This window comes from Cydia pomonella, chromosome 1, assembly GCF_033807575.1.
Source record: "Cydia pomonella isolate Wapato2018A chromosome 1, ilCydPomo1, whole genome shotgun sequence".
NCBI lineage: Eukaryota > Metazoa > Arthropoda > Insecta > Lepidoptera > Tortricidae > Cydia > Cydia pomonella.
Window position 1 is genome coordinate 12494962 of NC_084703.1, and position 26708 is coordinate 12521669.

Genomic DNA, 26708 nt, shown 5'->3' on the forward strand with positions numbered 1-26708 from the left:
AAATTAAGGTCACGTAACAACATGTGTGAGTTAAGATTTGTATCATCATTTTTAACATTCGCAGGATACCATAAGATCCGATTATACACTACTAACTGATCGCGTATCGAGGTTTGTCCTGCCTATGCTGGTTGTTTTGTAAAAGGAAACACATTATTGGTTTTGCGCCTTGAAATATGGAATGGATGAGTCATAAAACTGTGGTAAAAACTAGATGAAAATGAGGGATGTTCAATACTTTTTACTTTTTGACTTGCCGTCAGCTAAGGTATTTGCAATAGAAATCATAAAAAGATTAAAATATCCAGATAACAATGTTGAAGGCGTTTCTGATGAGAAAAGTTTACGATTTAATAATTTACCCCAACTTTTTTTAGATAATGGCCGTTCTTTGAAACTAACAATGAATTTTGAAAGTAATTTGAATAATTCAGATCGCCCAATTATATCTTCGCAACTTATGGCACCGTCATCATTATCGAAGCAGTCGCTCCTCGTCGACCTATATTATTAGAGTTCCGTAACAATGCGAATAATCCGAGAAACACAATCTTAAATTTATTTGTGATTTTACAAACCTGAACTTGGAAACCCAAATATAACATAAAGTTACTCATATCCTTATTTAAACGCTCCGTAGGGGGCGCCACTACCACAATCCATCACAATCTGAGGGTCTACCGCGAAACAAGAAAATCGAAATTTCATTATCTAACCTCTTTATCACTCTTGCAAATACGAGCGATAAAGAGGGAGATAACTAAATTTCGATTTCCCGTTTCCTGGTAGGCCCTTTGTAAATAAACCGCCTTGTCAAACGAACAAATCAATGTCATGTTTTACTATGGTTTACGATAGGTGCTAGTGCTGCACACTGGCGGCAGAACATTGTAGTAATACCCGCTATTAAAGTTGTTCAGTATGACCTACATATCCACCCCTCAGCGTATGGTCAAACAAAAATTTCACCGTATCATAAAACAAGACCTTAATCTTAGCGCATATCGTCGGAGCACAGGACAGCGATTGACAGCAGCCCTAAGGAAAATAAGAGCGACGAGAGCTAAAGTGTTGTGGCAGCGGCATGCAAAGGGCGGATATCGTAATATTCTGTTCACAGATGAAAAAATCTTTACCGTGGAGAAACAATTCAACCGCAAAAATAATAAAATATATGCTCACAGTTCCCAAGAAGCGCCTGAAAAAGTTCCAAGAGTAGAAAAAGGCCACCGTCCTGCATATGTCATGGTTTGGTGGGGAGTAGGTCCTATGAAGGCGTCACAGAGTTTCATTTGTGTGAACAAGGGGTAAAAATACGTGCTGCGAACTATCAAAACGACATTTTGAAGAGAGTTGTTAAGCCGCTAAATGATACTATATTTTCCGGTAAGCACTGGATATTTCAACAAGACTCTGCCCCTGCACATAAGTCTAAGGCAACACAACGGTGGTTAGCGACGCATTTACCCGAGTTTATTGCGGCTGAAGATTGGCCCTCAGGAAGCCCCGATCTCAACCCTTTGGACTGTGGAATATTTTGGAGGAGAAAGCCTGCTCTAAACTCTAAACCTCATCGTAATGTTGAGTCTCTCAAGTTAGATTTAGTGCGGGCAGCGGCTTCAATACCCATCGATACCGTCCGTGCCGTCATAGATGAGTGGCCGGACCGTTTAAAGAAGTGTGTTAAAGTAAAAGGTGGACATTTTGAATAAATACTTTATTTTATAGAATCTGTATAATATGATTAATAAAAATAACCCTGATTTATTTGTAAGCCTTCTTTTATTTTCAAAATAAATGTCATTTCATGTAGGACAGAATTTATGGCAAGACTACGTACATTGCGTCATACACATATGTTAAGCTAATATCTTAGCTGACTGTACAATTATTTCCTACGTTAAGCGAAATTAAAGAACAAAAGTATTCTGTTCGTGCGTGCTAACATCCTGTCGATTCCGTTTTTGAATAGATTACCTGGCTGATAAGCAAGATCCTACTGTTACACGGTCCGCAGTAGATATCATTTATTCTGATAAACAACTAAACTGGTTCGTGGTTTGTTGTAATCAATGAAAAAAATGAACAAGGAGCACGCTCGTATAAAGATAGTGTAAGCAGATAAGAAGTGCCATAATATGTGGAACAGCGTTTTGTATTTAAAAGGCGTGCAACCATCAAACCGAAAGTCGCTGGTTCAAAGTCAATTTCAATTTATTTATTTTCTTTTAATACAATTTTAACTGTGCAGCATATTATTCGTAAGAGTAGGAACTCCGTACTAGTAAAAACTGTATGACGGCAGGATGCACCACCTCCCCCGGATCACATTTACTCTATCTAAGTCTAGACGCAATATATATAGTCAGTATCTCCGCAGTACTAGTTATATATATGTATCATTATATAAAGGAAATATATATATATATACATATACAGGTTGCAAGTGAAACAAATGGTAAGGGAAAGTGTTTTGATCGTAGAAGATGTATAAAGATTGAAACGAAATATGTACTTGTACATGGCAAGCAAAAGTGTAATTCGATGCAGGCGCACAGACGTACGAATATTAGAAGGTTACGGCAGCAATAAGCGCAGCCCTACGACGCATAATTCACCACTTTATAGTCAGCTGAATTTTCTTTACTTCAAAATAGTATATCTGTAATTTGATCAATTTTCAATAGGGAGGGGGTTAAGAGAAATGTTGCAGAGTCTGAATGAAGCATGGCTTTAGCTCCCGCGCCGCACTTCCGTGAAATAGTACATTACTACAGAGTGATGCAAAGTAAGTGTGATGAAATAGTACATTACTGCAGAGGCCGGGACGAACGGGGTTGCCGGCCGAAGACATATAGACGGATAGGTCTGAGGCGGGCAACCCCAGATTTCCCACCCATGTATGTGTAGTGCTTTTCTCAAACATGCAATAAAATAAACAACAAAAAAAACAAAGTTTTATTTTTAAAGAAATTATAAGTAAACAAGACAAAAACTAAAACTTACGTGTATTTAGCTATATTTTAACTCGGTTTTAATAGAAAAAAGATACTTCATACATTTATATTTATTATCATGTTACTTCAAAAGAGTACGAAAGCACGTTTCTGAACGAACCTTTAGAATTTCAATTTGTTGCAACCAAAATTAAATTATAACCTCTTCTCAATCTCAATAATCAATTAGGACTCAATAGCAATAGGTACTTGTCGCTAGATATGTAGATAAACTAAACTTATATATTAATCGTTGTAGTCTAAACTGTCGAGTTACTGTAGAGATCCTCAATCAGCCAATGGAGCGGCAACGACGTTTAAGTACGAAAAGTACGATGCTCTTAAACATTTGGTTTTCCATTTAAAGATCTGTGTGAAGTTCCCAACCCGCAAATGGCTAATCAGCAGTAACTTCTTGCGCAATAAGTACCTAAGAAGAGACTTGTACTTAGCAGTAGAATGTTCAAAGGCTTGCAACGACAATTAAATGTTTTAGTGGATTATAAATTAGATACCTATCTGAATTACTTAACACAATAATCCTTAAGCTAACTACACTTCGATTAACCCATTATAGACCGACACCTATTACTTGTCCGTCTATCTACTACAATAGGTGCTGCAAAATTCATCTGTCTTTATTCTTGATTTTTTATTTCTTAAGGATTGTAGTAGTCTCTGGATTTGATTTCAGCTTGACACCTTTGCCCATTGCCGAGAAAAGGGTCTTGACAGACGGATAGACCGGCCGACCGATGGCCCGACAAAAGTGATTCTATAGGGGCTTCGTTTTATCTTTTTGATTTAGAAATACTAGGAATGGATCGATGACTTTGATTAAAAGTTTAGGGCTTTACTATTCAAATTTTGCGAATTGCAAAATATTTCTAAATAAAAATGATCAATCTCGTGAAAATTGGGAACATTTTGCACCAACTTATTTAAGTTAAGTAAATTGGTTATCGAATATTACGTTAAGTTAGTTAAGTGCAGCGTTACCACTTGAAAGGCTTAGGAGTATAATCTGTTTATAAGCATTTAAGCGAAGTCGTCTAAGAGAAATCGATCAAGTTCCTGGTGCATCCCGTGAAGTGTAAACTCGCCCAGTTGTTGAACCCCAATGTCGAACTCGGTGAACTTCAGCCGCAACTTGAGGCGACAAGATACCGCGACGGTTATTATTTATTGCTTTGGCAACCTGCCTTATAAAGCTGTTGTTGGTTCGTACCTATCTTCGACAGGTTATCGCTACCTAACTTTCGCTTCTCTTTTATTCACAGAGAAAATGAAATTTTTGTTTCATTAAAAAAGAATAATAGAATTGAATAGGCACCTAATCATACAATATATTTCTTATTATACTACATGTTGCTTCTCTGAAAGGGTCGCCTATGGCGTTGGATCCGTAATGTTTTGGGGCGGCATTTCCTTTACGGGCGGACAGAGCTGTAGGGCTAAGATGGTCTGCTCTTTATCATTTGTCATCATGCCTGTCACGTTCTAACAATTATGTAAGCGCGAAAGTGACGGCCATAGTGACAAGTGATAAAAATGGAACCATGATGCCACCGCTGGCTTTCGTGCCTGGCGGGGGCCATGTCGGTAGATTGACCGCTGCCAAGTACATAAATGATATCCTGAAGGAACATGTTGTTCCCTCTGCTATTGTTTTTGATGAGGGGTTCATTCTAATGCAGGATAGTACCCCGTCTCATACCGCTAGGGCCACCGCAGCCTCTCTTCTCGAAAGCCCGGACCTTACCCCATTTAACATTATTGATACCTACAACTTATATCGTCACATCCATGTCAAATTCTAATAAGCCTCAATTTTAATGGCTCTAATATTTAAAATCAGAATAAAATTTATTCTGAACAACGAACGAACGAACAGTGCAGTTTCTTAGTATTATACATATGTATATTTATCCTGATATAGTTTAGACAATATCTGTGATATGAATAATTTGCATGCCTAAGTAAGATGATAATTAATGATTATAATAATATCGGATTATATTAAGTGAGCGGGTAGCCCTTACATACATTTACATAAAATTAACATGTTCAACCCAGAAATGGGCGGTTAGATCCCCTGTCTGCATGAAACGTAGTTATGTACACGCCGCTGCAAAACTGCATGGCCACTTTATGAATTCCAATGCGCTGGACAGTCGACGTCAAAGATAATTTTACATTTTACGCCTTATTACAAAGGAGTAAGATGCCCTAGTGTCAACATATCTTTGAAGTGGTCTGTACAAGTATTTCAAAGTTAACTTTTCAGGATAAATTCATACCAAGCATGACACCAAAATCCTGCCACTCATGACATCGCTAGTGACAAAAGTCACATACATTTTGCCTGAAGTCAATGCCAGTGACAGAGCTGTGGTAGATTTGATGGAATGTAATTAGCATTCAGACGACGCCAAGTTGAAACAATGATTAAAACAACCTGCTGTATACAGATATCGGGCTTATAATGAAATGTTTATAGTACTTGTGCTTACGTCACAGGATATAACACGTTAATACGAATGTTAAGTCAAACCAAGACGGTCAAACTTAGTGAGGGTCATTGCTAGTTTGGGGGTATACACATTGAGATATATCTAAGGACGGGCTAGTTCAGTGGTGTCACTCACGAATTTGAGCCAATCTGGCTGTCTGTCCTTGACAATTTCTATGGGAGAGTAAAAAAATTTTTCGCGATTTCAGGTTGGCCCCATAGTAAAAGTTGCTCAGTATGACCTATATATTTAGCGCGTTTATTGTATATTTAAGCGGTTGCTTTTAATTTATAAATGAAAGCCAAGCCGTTTATTCAGATGAGAACGGTAGACTTTAAGAGGTTTACAACGGATCCGAGGTACCCTCGAGCTACGTATAGATTGTTACGGGGTAGCCTCATCTCAGTTAAGATAAGAAAGTGAAATTGGCCGAGCGGGATTTTAACTAGTGGCCGTTTATTTTTAATAGTTCTAGTTAGGATTCCGTAGAGACTGTGAAACACGTTTTGTGTAAGACTTTGTACTCATATCCTGAGTATGCATTCTGGGAGTTATCAGAAAATAGTGTACCCAATTAGAGTAAGTTGTTAAGAAAAGTTAATAACTGTCAGTTTTGTAACGATAATTACGCATTAAGTTTCAATAAAAGCTTGGTTTTGGTGTTCATTTCATAAACTATAAGCGTTATTACAATGAAAAAACCGGCCAAGAGCATGTCGGGCCATGCTCAGAGTAGGGTTCCGTAGTTACTCTTCCGTCACAATAAGCTAAACTGGATCTTAAAGTATGGTAGATTGTTAACCAAGGGATGAACTGTGGGTGTACGTCTTTTTACTATGAAGGGGAAACTTTTTGCGATAACTCAAAAACAGCTAAACTGATCATATCCGCTATAGTTTTAATTTAATGTCTTTCTTAAGCTCTACTTCCAAGATTTTTTTTATATTTTTTGGACCTATGGTTCAAAAGTTAAAGGGGGGGCACATTTTTTTTTCTTTCGGAGCAATTATCTCCGAATATATTCACTTTATCAAGAAATGTTTGTTGAAGACCCCTATTAGTTTTGAAAGACCTTTCCAACGATATCCCACACTGTAGGGATGAAGCAAATAAAAAAATGTTCACCCCCACTTTACGTGTAGGGGAGGTACCTTAAAAAAAATTAAATTTTTAGATTTTATTGTACGACTTTGTTGATTTATATATCCATGCCAAATTTCAGCTTTCTAGCACTAACGACCACGGAGCAAAGCCTCGGACAGACAGACAGACGGACATGGCGAAACTATAAGGGTTCCTAGTTGACTACGGAACCCTAAAAAGGCAAAAAGTTGATTCTCATAATGATTTAGTGCTTAATTTGCGTCACAAAACTGACAGCGATTAACTTTTCTTAACTACTCACACTAATTAGGTACACTATTTTCTGAAAACTCCCTTTTATAGGTGTGTTGGATTAGTTTAAGTAAAGTTAGGTCAAGAAACGAGAAGAAATTATCAATATTTAAATGCCACAGTCAGAATCAAAAGTATCGGATCAGACTACGCGTCAAAAGTATTATCTAACACAGTAACACAACAATAACGTATACTTTAGAATGCCAACTGTAGAGATTTATCTCTAGTTAGGAAAGTATTCCAGAGTGGCAGATACTTTTTGCGGGTTATTTCATCCGCTATTATTGATGCTGACTGTACATACATCATATTTTTCATGGAAAAGTAGAGCATTAAAAAAAACGTAAAATTCAATATTAAAAGATAATGTTTAAATTGCCTAGTTGAACTTAAAGTACTTGGGCGTATTTTCAGCCGGTAGGATATCTAGGTGATATATTTGCCAGCAGGTGGCATTAATATTAGAGGAGCATGGGGCTTAAAGTAGCAGAGGTAAATAGTAACAAGCGAATATCTAAAGAACTGTACGTTACATTACAGATGACTGGTATTCTGTTAATATACCATATTCTCTAAACAGCATTTAACTAAGTGAATTCTGAGAGCTGAATGTGTTTTGGCACAAAGTATTAATTTTTTATTTATCTCTTAAAGCATTATATGTTGAGTTCTTCATATCCAGGTAAAACTCTTAATAATAATGTAGTAAACCCAAAGTATGCGTATTACAACTAAGTTACGAATATTTATATACATACATTGAAACCCATGGAGTTAGATTAGGGATGTTGGATTTATGTAGATGTAAAAAATATGGACTAGACAATCATAATTATTGCCTTCCTGATGTTGCTTCGGAATTGCTGCTGCATTACTGTTACCTGCGGCATTGCTAAAATAAGTCGCGACAGAAATGCGATAACGAACGTCACTTATTGTAAGGTACTGTAGGTTCAGAGAGTAGTTTTTGAAAAATCGTACCGCATTTTAGGATTACAATACGGTTGCCAAAATTTGTTTAGCAGTCTTGAGGATTCTCTTTAGTGACTTTATCGATTCTAATCTTGATTTTTTGAAAAAAAAAAACGAATATATATGCACAAAAGCTAAAAATATGAATATTGCTTCTAAAAATGCGCAATTTTATTTTTTTGTCATCGATGACTTTTTTTTATTAAAACTTACATCAAATTTAAATTCAAAAACATGATATGCGCGGTCCGGAGCACACACATCCATCTCGCTCACGCTTACACTCAGTGAGCATGAGAGAAGAACACGAAACTACGGGTAACCGTAAGGAAATTTACACTGACTGCCCACGAGTCAGTCTCAGCAGTACCTAGACATCCTAATGTCACCCTTAAGAGATTTAAAAATAAGTGGGTCTGGGATAGGAGTGACTTGTAACTGTTCGCATAAACACTTTTTTGTGGATGTTTAGCAGTATTATGACCAAGATTTAAAATTACTTGATTTGTGTTTATGTGAGCAGGGAAACAATTCATCGATCGAACAATATGTTCTGGTAATTATTGTGAACATTCATCCTCGTGCATTAATAAATGTATAGATACTTACATATTATAATTGCCGTAAACGCATATAAATATCGTCCTGTCTATTGTCTAAATGGTAGGAAAAACTTTTAAGTAACATTCGGATACCATCCTTAAAATATTCCAACTATAAAAATTACCTTACTGTCAACTAGTCCTAATGAAATGAGGAGTAGATTTGACTATTGTTTTTAAGATTCTATCAGAACAGCGTTCATATCACAGTAAGTAAAAACATAATAATATTCTACTCGTATTCTCCAAGCTTTTTATTGATGTTCCTGACAATATGTATACATGACACGCCAGGTATTACGAGTACAAATGTATGAAGTAGTGTACGCGAGACGAATTAAAATGTATCATAAAATTATAATTAAAATCACAGTCTGCAAAAATGAAATTGAATAACACCCAAGTTTTATAAAAAAAGGGATTTGCTAGTAATATTTTTCATAACGCAAATAGCGCCGCTACAATACCTACATAGACGTGACAGAACTAAACAAGAAGGCTTTCCATTAAGGTGCGAATGAATATTTTGGAATTTCACAAAATGGATGACGCTCAGTCGTCGTGTCAGAAGGCTTTTGTTATCTGCGCGTTATTTTTCAGGGGTTTTGGATTCCGCGGACAAAGCGGGCCGCATATTTCACTAGGCTCTAATCTCGTTAGTAGCTCACAGAGTTTAAGCAAGTTTTTACACTTTCGCACGTTTTTCCTGTTGATTTATTTGGCTTGGTTCAGCAGATATTTTAGCAGCAATTAGGTGCTGTTACCACATAGGTACCTAATATTTTACCTGTGATGTAAAAAAATCTATACCGCTCTGTATAAGATGAATAAGTGAGCAATTTAATTCATTATATTCTTCTGTACCTAATGTACCTAGTTGATAATATTATGTCCTTAAGTTATTCAGTCTCTTATCTATTTATCTATTTAATCCTTTGATACAAATTTGTATGCGGGGGGCGGTACCTTTTTCTCTGCAGCTGACTGTACAATTTTGCATTAATTTCACCATTTAAAAATTATGATATTATTTAGATATATAGGTTTACACAGGACCAATTTGTTGAACGTATTACTGAATTAAACGAGATGTTAATGAGTGAGCACAAAGTAATAAATAAATATTTTGTTACAGGAGATGGAGACCTTTTTGGATGATGCTGTGGGTGATGGTGATGGTGGTAGATCGCAGCTCTGGTGCTGAGAGTATCTGTCCCGAGGAGTGCCGGTGTCACTCGCACTACGACGCGGACGAAGGGCACGAGCTGCGCGTCAGCTGCACGCGCGGCGGCATGCGCGCTGTGCCTGTCGACTTCCTCGACCGCAACGCGCAGATTCTGGTTATTTCGGCGCCGCAGGAACGACCCAACTTCCTCACCATCGGGCCCATCTTCACACAACCAACACCGTTCGCCAATCTTCGGCAACTCCACATCGTCAATTCAAACGTGCCCTCGATAGGACAATACTCCTTCTGGGGGCTCCAAAATCTACAACTTATCAACTTGACATATAACAATTTAACCGCAATAGGGACTGATAATTTCCGGGGACTCATTAATCTTACCGAACTACATCTCGACCACAACCGTATAGCGACAATGCCGAGCGAGACTTTTAGACACCTCACATCTTTGAGAATATTAATTCTGGCAAACAATCAAATTTCCTCTCTAGTGCCTAGACTTTTTCGAATGCTAGCTAAACTATATCAACTGGACTTGAGTTACAATCCTTTAGCCGATTTGAACCCTGAAGTGTTCAAAGACATACAACACTTAAGAATATTCAAGTGCAGGAAATGTCTTTTACGAAGAGTAAATACACAGATTTATCATTTGATTCCTCATTTAGAAGAGTTAGATTTAGGAGAAAACCAATTCAAATATCTCACCTCTGATGAATTTATAAGTCTTAAGAAATTAAAAAAGCTAAGACTGGATGGAAACCAGTTGTCAGTGGTGGTGGACAACATGTTCGGACGCAACCGAGAGTTGAAAGTGCTGTCCTTGGCCCGCAACCGCCTAGCGCTGCTCGCGCCCGCTGCGCTCACCAACCTAACCTCCCTTCTGCATCTGGACATCAGCCACAACAAAATAGACAGGTTCCATCTGCAGACTTTTGCGCCTCTTGTTGAATCATTGAAGACTATCAATTTCAGCGGAAACAACCTGCCATTGAACGAGATTGCGATTGCTCTTCAGATACTACCGGAAATTCATGGTGTTGGGCTTGCTAACCTTTCCCTGGAAATTATACCACCAAATTTTTTTACGTATAATGAGCATCTAATTGCCTTAGATATATCCTGGAATAAAATAGCAAAGTTTCCGTTTAAACTATTGGCAAAAACCAAATTTTTACAAAGACTAGACATTTCACACAATAAGTTACAAGCGTTAAGTGAGCAGGACTTGCAAAGACTGGAAGCCATAGCGCAAATTCATTTGTCTAAGAACTTATGGCATTGTGATCAGTGTTCGGCTGGAACCATGCTAGTGTATATGTCTACTACAGTTCTTAATTCTACCATTAGAAGTCTTAAGTGCTATTCGCCGATGCGGTTACGGGGAACGAATTTTGCGAACTTGAGTTTCGATCGGTTGGATCCGTGTCCCAGTACACACGAAGCTCAGATGAGTGTCATAGCGGGGCTGATGTTGTTATGTGTCGCAGTGTTGGCGGCTGTAGCGGCAGCGTTGTGCTACTCGCGGCGCCGCGCCGCTCAATACTACACTAACGAGGAGAAGCGGCGTGAACACGAACACGACCACCCTGAAGAGCTATTGGGACGGACCGAGCTGGGCAGCGTCGCTACGATCCACGCGCCGTACCACCTGGTGTCGAAGGGCAGCTAACGGCGCGCTCCAACGCCGGCGCCGGCGCGCCCGCCCCGTGCACACATCTTGCAGCTGCCACCCCGCCGCGAGCCTCTGGCCTCAGTCTCAACACCAGCGCTGGATTCTCACCCGCTGCACTTCTTCCCTCCTCCTCCAGCGCCACTTCTAGAACCCGCTCTTTCGAATGATATGTGATATGAGTACCAAGATGATCTTGTGTAAAGCCAAAGATTATGAACGTTCTATGACTTTCACTAAAAGTAACTATAGGTTCTAGATTGGACATTGTTGATAGTGACTATAGTTAGACATCGACATAAAAAATATCGAAAAATATTTTTCTACAACTATATAGTATTTTATAAGCGATTTTATCAAAGATTTCCTGAAACAGGACGATAACTATATTTAAAATATAAAAAATGAGTTTGAGTATTTAATAGATTAAGCAAATTCTTAATCTTAAAATTAAAACATTTACGTTAAAAACGTTCATCTTTTGTTTCTTATTACAGGCAGTGTATTTTTTATCGTAGTCATGATATGGTATGTAATAGTTAATTGTACAACAAGAGAGCAAAGTTTGATATTTCTTCGCATGCTTATTTTGAGTCCCGTGCAAGTGAAAGATTCTATAATAGATTCACGAGCGTAGCGAGTGAACCTAATTTAGAATCTTGAGCGTAGTAAGGGACTCAAAAGCGCACGAGATGTAAATAACTTTAATCTCGTGTAGTACACAAAATTTTTCACGACAGCAGTAAGAACATGTTTCAAGCTAAAAATACAACCTGAAAAAATTTAATCCGTCTTCATCACTATTTTACTCATGTTTTCTTAAGGTATTAAGTTTAATTACCGCAATAAAACAAAACGAAAGAAATTTCAATAAAATAAGACGGAAATAATGAAATAACAAACATCAATCGACAACTTTTTTGTAAAAAAAAAGTTTGTAAGATACGGTCCGAATTGCGGATACGACTATTTGTCAACTGTAGTAGAGATCGTTAAAAGTAGAATTATTTACTTTGCGTAACAATTGCGTAATTTTTTAAGTTCATTGTTTTGATTGTATAATAAAATACGTAAAATATGGTGATTTTATTAAATTTTAAACTTTTATTTCGTATCTTAATTATTACGAATGAAGAGTCGTAGGGTGTTTTGGAACGATGCGGTCTGACTTATTTTGGGGTTCTATTATAAACCGTAAATATACCGTTGAATTACGTATGCACTTTTTGTCTCTTTCTTTTTGCTACTGACGTGAAAGGGACAAAGACAATAGAATGCAAATATTTCGAACTTGTATTAGGGCCCGCTTATTGAAATGACATTCGAATATAAAGGTCACTTGAATGTTATTTTGTCTCACTCAGTGAGCAAAATGCGATTTAGCTCATTGTTTTTAAGCAGCAAATTACCCTTGTTTCAGCTGTTGACGTGAAAATAAAAAAACAGCATTAGCTACTCATAAAAATATTAAAAACGTTAAAAGCATTGCAGCATTAAATCTATTCCTCTAATTTTGATACAAGTAATATAATAAGTATAAATTTACATATATATGTAAAGATTTTGTTAACCGTAATACGTCAGGTCAAGTTAATACTCTCTTTAAATTATGTTTAACGTGAGACGCGATAAGAACTGAGTTATACGATGTGTAATTACCTAAATATTTAAAATAATATTTTGAAGATGTACATAAACAATAAGTACTCCGCAATGGTAACAAAAAAAAAACAAAGCATGATTTTCTCATAAATATTTTAATAACAGATTAAAGACGCTAAAAGTAATTTTAGACACACACACATAACTTTGGAGTGCAAATATTTGATTATATCAGCTATATATAAATCAATAGAGTGTAACAGAATTGAGCATATTTGTTTCCAACGAGTTTGGACTATTTTTAAAAGATTACTTAGTTTAGGGCTTGAAAAGCTAATTGAGCTGTATTTTTTTTACAATTAAAACAATTGTATGTGCTACGCACAAATAAGTAAGCACATAAAATATAATGTGATACAATGCATACCTACTCTTAAAAACAATATTTTCTTTGAAACATTACTAAAAACTCTTCTGCTGTTAGTTTCATTATGTAACTTTCTAGGCAGGTATAAACAATTAGTCAGGTAGTGAAATACCAATGCATGTGCCAATCTAAAGATTAGAAATTAAAAAAACAACCTTTTAACGTATAAGTACTCTCGCACCCGGTAAGTATTAGCAAAAAGTGTAGAAAAAAGAGAAATGATATATCTGTTGAAATTTTTGTTGCAAAACATAAAGACTGTTGACAATTTCTATATATAGGTACAAAAAATGGCTTATTAATGATATGTACCTACATCTTGAATGCTATTATTATGCTGAAGTTGTTATACTTTGAACTAATACCTTTTTTTTCTTGGCAGTCATGCAGGCTTTGAACTAGTAATAGGAATCGTAATAGAAAATACCATTAATTTTTCACTAAACAGACGTTATTGTGTCCGGAATGGTTCACGTTCAACTTCACTTGATGTCAAAGATTACGATCTCGTAATTTACTGCTTTAGTTCAAATTCTTATCAACATTCAATATCGACAGCATGTTGGCAAAAAAAAAATCATTGAAATCTACGAGTTGATCAGTACTATGAAGATTGAGATAGACTTATTTTTTGCAACAAAAATTCGATGACTATTATATACAACTATACAATGCTCGTAACTCATTTTGAAATTGTTTACACATTTGGTAATTAAATCAGTAGGTTTTGGTATTTTAATTCAGATGGTTACTTTCAGAATCATTAACTTAGTTGGTTCTTTGACAATAAACAAATTGAAATACCTACAGGTAGTGCATTTAAACCTACACGAACCGATCAGGTTTTAGACGAAATATGGTCAGGGGGATTTGTGGTATTTTTGTCTCAATTTCAATTACTACATGATATAGTACAAGATCCCAGAGGCACCACCCTTACTTATTTAATATTTTCTCATGAATAAAATGTATGGGGTAATATAGTGCTATTCTATACTTTTAATGTCTGCATACTTTAGCAAGTATGCAGAGGCAATGTTGATTATCAATTATTAACAATATTTTCTAAAACATACATAAAAAGCAGCCATGAGAATTTAAGAAAATTTAGTAATATTTTTACCTAACTTGAGCACCTTGTACCAGACAAATGGTCGTCGGGCCAATATAGCAAGTATGCAGACATAAAAGTACAGTAACACTATAGTATCCCATACATTTTAGTAATGAGAAAATAAGTAAGGTCTGGTGACTCTGGGATCTTGCTCTAATACCACGGTCACGTCTGAAAATATCGATACGAAAAAAGTGCAAAAAATATGTATAAACGACTTTAATGCCCATATATTACGGTAGTATATACATATTTCTGGCACAATTTTCATATCGATATTTTCAGACGTGACTGTACCATGCGGCTAAAACACTGAATAAGTAATAAAATAGAAAATACGAAAATAAATCCGAGCAAACAGCTTTGGGCATAAAGGAATTAGTTGGGCCAGACTAACTAAGTAACATATCAATGCAGAGGTAAAACCACCGAAATTACAAACATGAAAATTAAAAAATTATACACGGTGGACATTTAAAAGTACTATTGTATTCATTTAACAGATAATTTATCTGCAAGAAATAGTGTTTTGCAAAATCCAACCAATAGGGGAATTCAAACGGACTTGAATTTTTGAAGGAAAAGCACAACTTTGTTAAATACTCTATGTTGAAATAAATTTTAGCGTGTCTGAAGTTCACCTCTCAAGGGAGTAAACTTTAAGAAAATAAAAGGTTTTCTTTGAGAACTGTTTTAGGCCTATTGCTTCAATTGGTTCATAAAAAGTTAGCAGATACTAAATTGCGGCATAAAGCTAATAAATTTAATAAATTAAAACATAACAATTAAAGTCCGTTCACGGCCATCACACAATGACAAAGAGAGATATGACATTTGTATTTTTACAATGTACAAGTATTAAGTTAGTATTTAAAGACGTAATAATTATTCTTTCCAATTAGAATTACAAGTAAGTGGCTCACCGGAAAGTTTAGCCGGAAGTCTGCGCGGATTTAATTTGAATGTTCTGAGTAGGTACCGCTCAAATAAATTAGGTAAATTATTATATTAAAATTTTCTGTATAATAACATTAATAACAGTGACCTAGAATAGAGTAAGTAAATAGTACATAATAATATACCCCTAACAATAAAATACAATCCTCCTTCTCAGTTACCGCCTCGCGATCGATTAAAGCAAACATGCAATAATGTAATTAAATACGGCAGCTCTTGGTACCCAATAACTAACCCCCAATAATACAGCGATGAGTTTCTTGATGTTACTGGCTTTCAAATATATTTATATAGTAAAAAAAAGAATTTCAAATATAATAAAAAAAGAAAAAGTACATAAAGTCCATCAAAGCTAACTTTGTACGGTCACCGACTTTAATAGTTGATCCATCTATACTCTGTATCATTAGGTATTTTTTTTATACTACGACAGTGGCAAACAAGCATACGGCCTGCCTGATGGTAAGCAGTCACCGCAGCCTATGGACGCCTGCAACTCCAGAGGTGTTATTTATCTACACATATATCATAAACCTTCTATGATGCCTTCAAAGTCCGTAAATAATGGCCAACATTACGATAAACTGTTTTGTTTCAACAATTTTATTATCTGTGATGATGTTGTAATTTCTTCATAACTACATCAAAATCGATTTGGTTATCACTTCAAACTTGTAACATCTCAGAAAAAAAAAAAGAAATTCCATTTGACCTCTATTCTAATATCAGTCGAGATGCCTTTTTGTTCGAAAGGAAATGTCAATTGCATACAATTTTGACTTATCTCGCATGTTAGTTTGTATCGAATGATACGGAAATAGGCCCCCGACTCTAGTTTGTCTCTGAATTAAAAAAAAAACTACGAATGCGTGACCTGCATGAAAAAAGTTTTCATTTGCCGCCATTTGACGTACAGTTTATCTTTGAATTAGTTTTAAGTATGTTTTGTTGTTTTTAAAGTAACTGTAGCAAAAGTTTCGTGTAAAATGAGCGATTATAATATTTCGGTGACGCCACCACATATCAGCGAGTTCCGCCAAGAGAGCAACGATGCCCTGTAATTTGGGTTAGTGAATATATCATAGAAAGTTTATAATATGTGTGTAGATAAAATAGTGTATGTAACTGTACATAATTAGGCATTAAAACACTCGTGTGATCCTATTAAGAAACGTTTCTTAAACCCACACTCGTGTATTTTAATGCCTTTTATTATGTACCAGTCACATAAACTACTATTTTAATCACTCGTAGTACTTACCATGCAGGTCTTCCCGTGATGATCGTGGTAGCGAGGTCATTTTAAATAATTATTATGATGCTAACTAAGTACTTATTAAGGATCCCAGAATGATTTGTGGTATTTTCCATTCGAATTTCTATTAAGGAATATTTACATACGTAATCATGAAACCATTTTGAAGTTACAAGCTGTCGCCAATACTAATCGATTAAAAAATACCATGTATAAACCTAGTCCTTCTAAACCTTCCTATTTTATCCTGGACAGATGGAGGTTATTTCCTTTGACTTGGTTTGCATAACTTATTAAAACTGAAAAAAAAAAAACAGTATTAGATTGCCTGTACCTAAAGGAATTTAAAATATTGTAAGTATTCCACAATATTTAAATTCTACCTAATATTTCTTAAATGGTTTGCTTAATAAGAGTTTCCTAATTAGCTTGATTTGCTCTTTTTAAGGCGAGCACTTTTTGACCAAAAAGTGGGACAATTATTTAATGGTGCTTTTTAGACCTATGTTCGTGATTGTTTTCTATAGAGCGAAAGTTGTTTAATCAGATTTCAAATTGATGAAGTTACTAGAAAAAGGCTTGAAGGTTGCTATTAATAATTTTTGACAACCACAACAATTACAGTTTTGGATGATTCACGGTTAGTTTCACTAGACTTGAATTGATTGATTGATTTGTTTGTGTAAAAAACCATTGATATCCGAATCAAACACGCGTAGTGAACTAGTGACACTGTGAGTGTGGTGTGCTTAGATAGAGTAACAAATGTGGACGCGACCAGTGGTAACGTTGAAAGCGAACGCAGCCGACGGCGACGCGCACGAATGTGGGTAAACCAACGCGGTCTTCACAACTTTGACACCCCCCGCTATCTCCAGTTACCAGTGAATAAGATGCATGTAACTGCGTCGAAATATCGGGAGCTTCATAAAAACAATATAAAAGGTAATCACGGTTTATATCCCGGTCAATTTAAGTCTAGTGGAACCACCACAATATTTTTAGGCCTCTGCTGGCTGAACCCACTGCACCTTAAATGAAGAACTGTAACGTTTATGAATCTTAAAATTTCCGTTGTATTTTGTATGGTTCGAATATAGTATATAATATTAACAATTGAATGCCTAAATGCCAGTAGCATTTTAAGAAACGGTTCATTTATGAGATTGCTATATATTTATTACTTATCGCTGTAGATTGTGTCATTCATGGAGACGCGTGCTTTGACTCGTAATGTCATATTATTAAAGGTTAGATTTGATAAATCTGCGCGTCATCATGGATGCCACGAACTATGAGTCAAACCAAGATAAGTTGGCAGCGATTTTGATAGCCCAGACGGTGTGCACGGGTTATTTTAAATGTCTAACTTCTATGAAATTATGACGTTTACTTAATACTTGCAACGTCTGGGCTTTCAAAATTGCTGCTAACTTATCTTGTTCTGTACCCCTAGTGTAACTTTGATCGACATCATAACGTGACGAACGCGTTTGCGTTAAGTCTCATTTTGTATAGGATTTTGAGTTTCCAAAACGTCCCGCTTGGCGCGCTCTTTCGAAATCCAATACAAAATGAGACTAAACGCAAACGCGTACGTCACGTTTGGAAATCGAATTTGTTTACACTAGGGGTACTGATTCTATTGGTGTTTAAAGTAAATAAAAAATATTATTTAAGCTAATAACGTCATTGTACAGCTAATTATATTATGTATGGGTACATAAATAGAGACTCAACATGGAAAAGATTCGCACATTATAATTAAAAGTTTATTATTTATTATTTAGTCGTAATTGGTTGGTTTGATGATGAGTAATATGTATGCAGAGAATAACTTAAGGAGAATGAAGTCTTCTTATCTTCTACCTGGGACACCATTAACAAAACTCCACGACTCGATCCAAATTTAAATATTTGTTTCACTTTGATTAACTTTGCTGGCGTATCCTTTAATTGAAAGTGTGACTTTCGGCCCGATTCAAAGAATGAGATACGGTAATGATAAGTTCTCATTTAGATATCGTTTGTATGTCGTATAATTGACAGAAGCAACTCGATTCGGGCAACCAATGTCACTTTGACGTTAGAAATATCGTAGATAGATCTTATTGGGATCAAAGCGGAATCGAAATAAACGTAAATTTAAACGTTGTTTAGCTATCGATCTTTTAAAGATCTTAAAAGAGTCTTAATCATTCTTCGAATCGGGCTGTTTAAGATTTTATCGTATGATGTTAAATGCTAAAACACGGGTGTTTTTTTAATTAATCTGTTAACTCAGGAGTATTGACGTGAACACGAAAACAACTATACAAATACTTCAAACGATTACAGCAGGTACGTATTGTAAAATGAGATTTATAATTAATTAAATGAAAACTTAATTAAATATCAAAGACAGACTATCAAGGGTACCTATGAATAACGTCAGATTCATGCTAGATAAAATGTTCTAACTGGGTTTCAAAGTGTGTTCACGTGTATTAACGGGTTCTGCAGTAAAAATAATAAGTTTTTGCAAAAACAAATATTTTTGGTACAAGCTTTCATCTTTGACTGTACTTTTCTTTCCACAGACAACTAATATCCATCGAGACCATTCTTAAAACCCCACACACTATTAGGTTGCATTGTTTTATTGCAGAGTTCCCACTGCCACCTCCTGTCTCCATCATCATATCAGCTTGATGGTACCATAATACTGCATTGCCATCCGACATATGTAATGCAAAATTTAACAGTGCAAGTTAAATAGAAGCTTCTAAAAAGGAACATAATATCTGTATTTCTCCATCTTATTTTAGTCAAACGAAAAATATAAATAATCAATCAATATACATATTTTTATATAGGTTTGGCTTAGTTTTTATTAAATTCATACAATATTAATAAAGCAGTTCTTACTTGCCGCGTAAGGTTGCGATACGTCATGTAGGTTCAAGGCGGTTATCAAATTAAAAAAAAAAATACGCCTTAGTTCTACCATTAATGTTAAGGCCGTAATAATTCAACGCTTAGATTAAACACAATGTACATCGTATACTATAATAAGACATGTACAATGGAATCAGTTAATTATTTATTTATTTAAATCATTATGGAACTGTAAGATGGAACACCAATTAATTAGGCAAATAACATAATTAATAGCACAGGTAAGCGTAATCAAATACAAATGAAATAACCAAATAATATATCTAATTATTACTAAGGATATATTTGGGTGTTAATTTGATGTCGAATTTTGTACTTAATGTTAGATCCTGTATTTTCAGCAGTTATAGTTAGGTAGTTCTAAACACAAGAGCAACAAAAATACTACAGTCTTGTGCGAATCCCAAGGAAACATAACAAAATCGCACTAGGTGCTGAGGGCGCACATCCTCGCGGTTTCATATGCCCCGAGTTTGGAGCTCGTGCGCGGAGCTACTGCACTCCGTTTGTATTGACCATTTGTATTGAAAAGGCTTCAATGCGTGAATACTTTACCATGTTACTTATCTATGTATTAACCCTACTAAATATAGTAATACCTAACTATAGATGTGAATATTTGTAGGTATGTTTGAATATTTCTCCCTTAATCGGAATTTGGCACACAAAGAGTTTATAACCTGTAAAAAGACAGTATATTTTTTTATCCGGGAGTATAAGGCCTAAGGATGTGCAATGACGGTTGAAATTTGGTACGGGATTACAGAGTGTGGGGTAGAGACAGTTTAACAACTACTACGCAGATGATGTCGCGGGCACATGTTAATACACTATTTTCTTCTTGTGTGTCATAAATAGTAACAAGAATATGTTTTGTTATATGAATTATTATAATATTATTCAACGGTATGGAAAACGCCTAATAGCGTAGTTTTTGATTGAATTGTTTCGTAAAAGTAATAAATCTTAACATATCTATCGGAAATAATTATAATGTAAACTGTGTTAGTTATATATTTACCTAATCTACATATACGGCCATATTTCCGACTCGTCTGCACGTATATATCCCTAGCTACTAATCTTCCGTTGAACATCTATTGCGAAATGTAAATATACTTTCATAAATTATTAGCGATTTTTAAAACTTTACAAATCTAATGGATAAATTTTCGTTGTTTCATTTCTACATCATTCACATTAATCACCTCCCAATAGCACAGTCAGTAAACTGAATGTACCTATTACATAGTATTGTACTGAGGAATGACGGACTTTCTATTTGGTTGTACGTACCTATTTTGTATGATTAGCCGTATTATTTGTAATTTGTAGGGGTTTTATCTACTGCTGTCTTTGATAGTTATGTATTAACTAAACCTTGTAAAATCCACGTTTAATAGAACTGATAAATGTTGTTTTAGGTACTAATGAGACTATGATACTCGTACGTATAATATAGTACCTGAGTACGCTTATATTTACTTCGAGAAAAACATAGTTTTCAGGAAACCTGCAAACCAATGGAGTTCTTCAAATTACTCTTCCATCGGTTTACAAGAGCTGGATGTAATCCGAATTGTAAACTATACAAGATCCAAATGTTGCGACTGTATGATACACTGACGTTGGAATCTAATTTGTATGTTATAATATGACAAAATGCTCAGCCAATTAAATATTTAGTTATGTACATGTATAAATATATATTATTTAAGCTTTAATTTAAGCTGATGTGATTAATTACCTAATTTGCGTTTTTATCATATTAATTTTTAATACAGTTGCTCAAAAATTGCTACTTTACGTAGCAGTTTAGCGTGCGGAAAGTTGGATTTCACGAACCAGTGTTTTTTACTTTTCCACTTGTTCCAATTCATGACTACTTATTGATGTTAGTTTCCTTTAAAAGTCGTAATCAACATAAAAACCTACTATTAATATAAAAATAATATCTATAAGCATATTTCATATGTTATTACTTACCTCTTCATCATTATAACACGTTTATTTTTTAATATTGAATATTGAAAAACCGTTCTTAATAAGTTGTCTGAATGGAACGGAATAGCTGCCGAAACGCCTGTCAAAGCAGAGGCGTTTTTTCTTACTGCAAGAATGTTGTAAGTTTCCATAGGCAACATTCGATATTGTTTTCATACAATTTAAATATACGATACACAAATAATCGTAAATAACGATACTTAGGTAATAATAGTATAATATTATATATTTACAATTGTTTCTGTCTAATTGTTTAGAACATGCATAAAAAAGTACTTGTTGTTCTTATTTTTTCGCAACTGTATTAAAAAACTTCGTTTGATACACGTGCGGAAATGGCATTACTTCACGAGTACCGAGATATCTTGCGACGAGCCGTAGGCGAGCGATACTTTCCGCACTAGCATCGAAATGTACTATATTTGTACTCGTATACTTGTGTGTGTGTATATATTAATAAATACAAGAGCCATTAGTTACTGTTGCAGTATGTACCTATTAAATATGTACGTCTGATCCCGCAAAACGCGTCAAGTATTTATGAATAGTTACAATAAAAAAAGTACTTCAGTGTAACAGAGAAAAAAACAACAAAAAAAATGTGTGTTTATTTAAATAACAATAAGTCAAAGTATAGATTGTGTCTTAAAACATGTAATCTATTTATTATGTGATATATTTACATATCCACTTTTACTTTCAGTTTAATGGAAAGTAAGGAATTTTGGTAACATGTTGTAAACGGGATGCATTTTGCCTGCTGCTAAGAGTATGGCGTATGGTATATTTAATATTGTTAGGTTGTATTTATTTACTTATAATTGCTACAATGTTTAAAAAATAAGAATTACTTACCTACATCCTAAAATTATGTCTAGTTATTAAGTAATGTAGATAGGCACCTTCATTGGACTGAGAATAAGAATATTTAAGCATTTACTTAATAATAAGCATATACTTAATAATATATATCGAGAACAGGTTGGAAATCTTGAGTATATAGTGAACGTGTTGAAAAAAAGAAACTGCTATCTTTTAAGAATCAGCTTCATTTGGTTGGATGATGCAGAGCGTAAATTGTTATGTAAATTTCAATCTTATTCAATTATTAAAACAGAAGAATTGAGAATATAGTCAGACATCAGTGTGCTATTGTAAAATTACTCAAATTATTCAAAGAGCTCTTAAAACTTAAATATCTGACTACTTTTGCACCAAATGTATGGTACCGTTAAATGATCAATGTGCTCTTAGGTACGTGTAACAATATAAAATCCTTCCTATCTGATTTACAGTATTTTTTATTGTACTAGTCCTATAGATATTTGCGCTGTACCTATTCCTTTACATTTTTTGTGAGTTATGTGGAACAAAAAGATAACTAAATTAATTTTTAACAAGCAGAAACCTCTGCGAACGATGCTATTAAGCTTAGAATAAATTTAAAACTGGAAAAAATTACTATCTTGGTAAAAAGAGAACTGTATAGGTAAACGGGATTATGTTCTTAATACACTTTTTTCAATACTAAGGAAAATTATAATTTAAATAAGTTTAACAGCATCTTTGTATGATATTATGAGTACCGGATTCATAAGTAGTCTTACCACGAGTTTATCATTGACATATTCGCTAACGTCTATATAGAATAGAGTAATTAACAAGCTGAAGTTCGGAGCCCACAAAACTAAAATGATTACCCTAACACCCAAAGCTAAAGCCGCTAGAATAATCATGAATAATACGTAAATCATCTTCTCGACGAATCTCGACGAAATAATTGAAAATGAAACCAATTTAGAGTCATTTAATAAGTACATAAAACATATCATAAACATGTTAAAGAAATTCAATAATACACAGTTTAACTTAACAAAGCAATAAATTAATAAAATAGAAGTAATTAACAATAGCGGGAACCTCTTGTGAAAAGGCCAACGGTCGCCCGTATCCTTAGCGGGGACCGACGGTACTAACAAGTCCTAAATAAAATAAAAAATCTAACCACCTAACCGTCTTTTCTGATAGCAGTTCGGTTCTGTAAGGATCGCACTTCGAACCTAACCTAATCCACTTTTCTTGTCGCATTTGGTGTTGATAAGGAGCGCAGTTCTAATCTAACCAAACCTTTTTTCTGATTTTATTTATGTAGAAATAGCGCATTAATTTGCTCGCTAAGATTTGGTGATCATTAATAATATTTGGTGTTTGAATACAGTTTGAAATAAAGTCGTGACTAAAACAGCTAGAACTAGTATAATTTTACCCACTTGTTCATAAAACTTTACGAACCTGATTTAGTTAAATTATGTTTTATCCCTTTCTTACAAATATATAAGTCAAATTGACAGATAAAGACGAACGATTCATAGCTAATTCAGGCCAGGAACACGTTTATATAACTATTAGAATAACGCCATTAGATTTTACGCTTTTGGTGTTTAGTATATTTTTTTGGTAAGATAACTTAGGGTATCAAAGTATTTTTTGGTGGTCATTATATTTACTGCCAAAAGTAGCTTAGGCACACGCTAGTGAATATGTCAGTGTCAGATCAGTGTCAAACTTGTGGTAAAGTTATCTACGCGCCACAAATAAGTTTACATCGAATATCGGAGCCCCAGTATAAATATTTTCCGGTACGTAAGATATTTTCGCTCTTCACAATTCGTGCCAGTAAAAACTACTATAAATGGTGGTAATTCTGCGCTTGGAATAAATGTACATGGTTTCTGGATCATTCAATCTGATAATACCCATAACTTTAATCTATGGCCTGAATTGACTTTTTTTTTCGTTATATTCTATTTCATAGTCATTCATTGAAATTGATTGTATTTGTTATTATAATTAGATTAATTAGTATGACTGTCTTCTCTTGCTTGACGAACTTCGACAGAACTTTGGTAACAATTATATAAATTACTGTTTTTTTTTTAATGAGTTCCATATTATTTATCTGTGCACATACCATAAAGTCACATTTGGATTAAATTAATAAAAACTACTTATTGGCATACTTTTTTCATTCGACCTTCCTACCAATCTGAAATGATTACATAATAATATAACGATTATAACTTATAAGTTTTGACTCCGCCCCACAGAACTATATGAACAAGAACGACTGTCCAACTTGAAAAGTGCGACCAAAAATGAAATGCGAGTGTGTGCGTAAATTGTCTGAGATCAAAAATAGTGATGTCATGTTACAACATATTAATAATCTATTGGTGTTTGACTGCTTTATCGATTACTTTTTCAAATGCGTTTTTTTATATATTAAAAAATGTTATACGACTATTATTAGACCCTGTTAGTGCCTATAGAACCTTTAATTTTATAAATAAATAATAAATAAATAAATATTATAGGACATTATTACACAAGCTTATTTTCTTTTTAATATATTTTAATTTCACGCCTTTTTCTGCTGACAAGTTGGGTTGGGTGTCGTATATACGCTGTGTACAAGTAAGCGCTGTCTTGTGATTCCTTGTGTTAGCGGCAAAGCCGTGGAAAAGTGAATAAATAAATGTTAGTACTGTGTTGGAATGTGAAGTTTAAATTTACCGCTAAACATGTGCACCTTCAAAAAAGGTATTATAACAATCGTTATTATTTTAAGTCCGCTATAAAAGTTAATATCTTAATGATGTCTTGTAAAGAAATAATTTCATACCTATTAATATACCGACGAGTTATCGATACAGTCATATGAACATTTTGTCAAATCACAAACGTACAGTAACAGTTTAGGTTTTTACACAAAATATGCTCAATTATTGACTAATATAATGAAATATTAGAACACAACTAAATAAATACTTATAATGCACTGTATGAACTGGCTTTTTACACTTTTTATGCTGTAAATTTGACAAAATATCGTTACGAAAACTTCGCTCGTAATATCATAATTACTTTACCTATGAAATGAGTATTTGCCTAGGTTATTTGGCCCTGTGATACTACAATCCGGCACACTATACGACACCATCTTCACTACATTACTTTATTAATATTTTTCTTCCTGATTCATTTACATTTTTTACATTAAAAAATACAGCAAAATGCTCGTGGCCGACTCCGGCCGACTTCTAACTCAAAAATGGCCACGTTTTCTCATATGTAGTCTGCCTCTTTCGCACTCATGGGATGTTCGTGACGGCTTCCCTTTCGCACACTTCATCTGTCTTTAAGCGAAGCGGTTGACACTTTGACAGGTCTGTGCTCCGCCCACGCAAAGTTTGCACCGATTTAGTCACATTTGGCATTGGCATTGTATGATCGCATTGGACGCACCATACTTCACGTACTCGAAAAAAGTTTAAGGGCAACTTCGCGTGGTCTCACTCTTATTATTATACTACTTTTGTTTTTAAATTAACATTATGGTGAAGGCAGGTCTTAGGCACTTATCACACTGGATCCGATTCGCACGTCCGATGTTTGAGCGAGACAACGCTATGCACGTATTATAGAGTCATCCCGTAGTGACGTGCGAATTGGATACAGTGTGATCTTAGATAATAATCTTGCCGGCGTTGGCAGTGGAATTCATCAGCAATCAACGGACGTGTTTCCTGAGAGTGAAAATGATTATGTAAGCTATGCTTTTCGATTTCTCTTCGGCGGTAGGATAGATGAGCACTAGAAACATGCAGTGCAAATGCATCGTTTTAACAGAGGGCCTATATCTATTCATAACTATAAAGCAAAATTTAGACTGAACCTAAAAAAAGTATTTTATAACAAAAAAAATCTTAGAATTGATCATTTCATAAATCCGTCCGGCCATTTAATGATAATAGTTACATATACTTGGAGAGTACATGGGTGAATTGAAAAAAAAAAATGTATTAGTTAAGGAGCACTAGGAGCAGTAGGTTCAGAGAGTTGTTGAAAAATCATACCACTTTTTAGGATTCCGTAGCCAAATGGCAAAAAACGGAATCCTTATAGATTCGTCATGTCCGTCTGTCTGTCCGTTTATGTCAGCAGCAGTATGTTTATGTTTATGGTAAGTAGATGTATTCTATAAACTGCATTAAGATTTTCACACAAAAATAG

General features: G+C 34.8%; 1 protein-coding gene and 1 long non-coding RNA gene across 3 annotated transcripts in view; one reads left to right on the forward strand and one right to left on the reverse strand.

Moving 5' to 3' along the window:
* The window catches only part of LOC133515446 (leucine-rich repeat-containing G-protein coupled receptor 4-like), a 65600-nt gene extending 53167 nt beyond the window's left edge, over positions 1-12433 (forward strand). The window contains exon 2 of the mRNA XM_061847994.1: positions 9617-12433. Within this exon, the coding sequence (XP_061703978.1) occupies positions 9617-11339 (1723 nt within the window). The 3' untranslated portion in view covers positions 11340-12433. The remainder of the gene's footprint in view (positions 1-9616) is intronic.
* The window catches only part of LOC133515481 (uncharacterized), a 69544-nt gene that overhangs the window by 37217 nt on the left and 5619 nt on the right, over positions 1-26708 (reverse strand). The window lies entirely within an intron of this gene.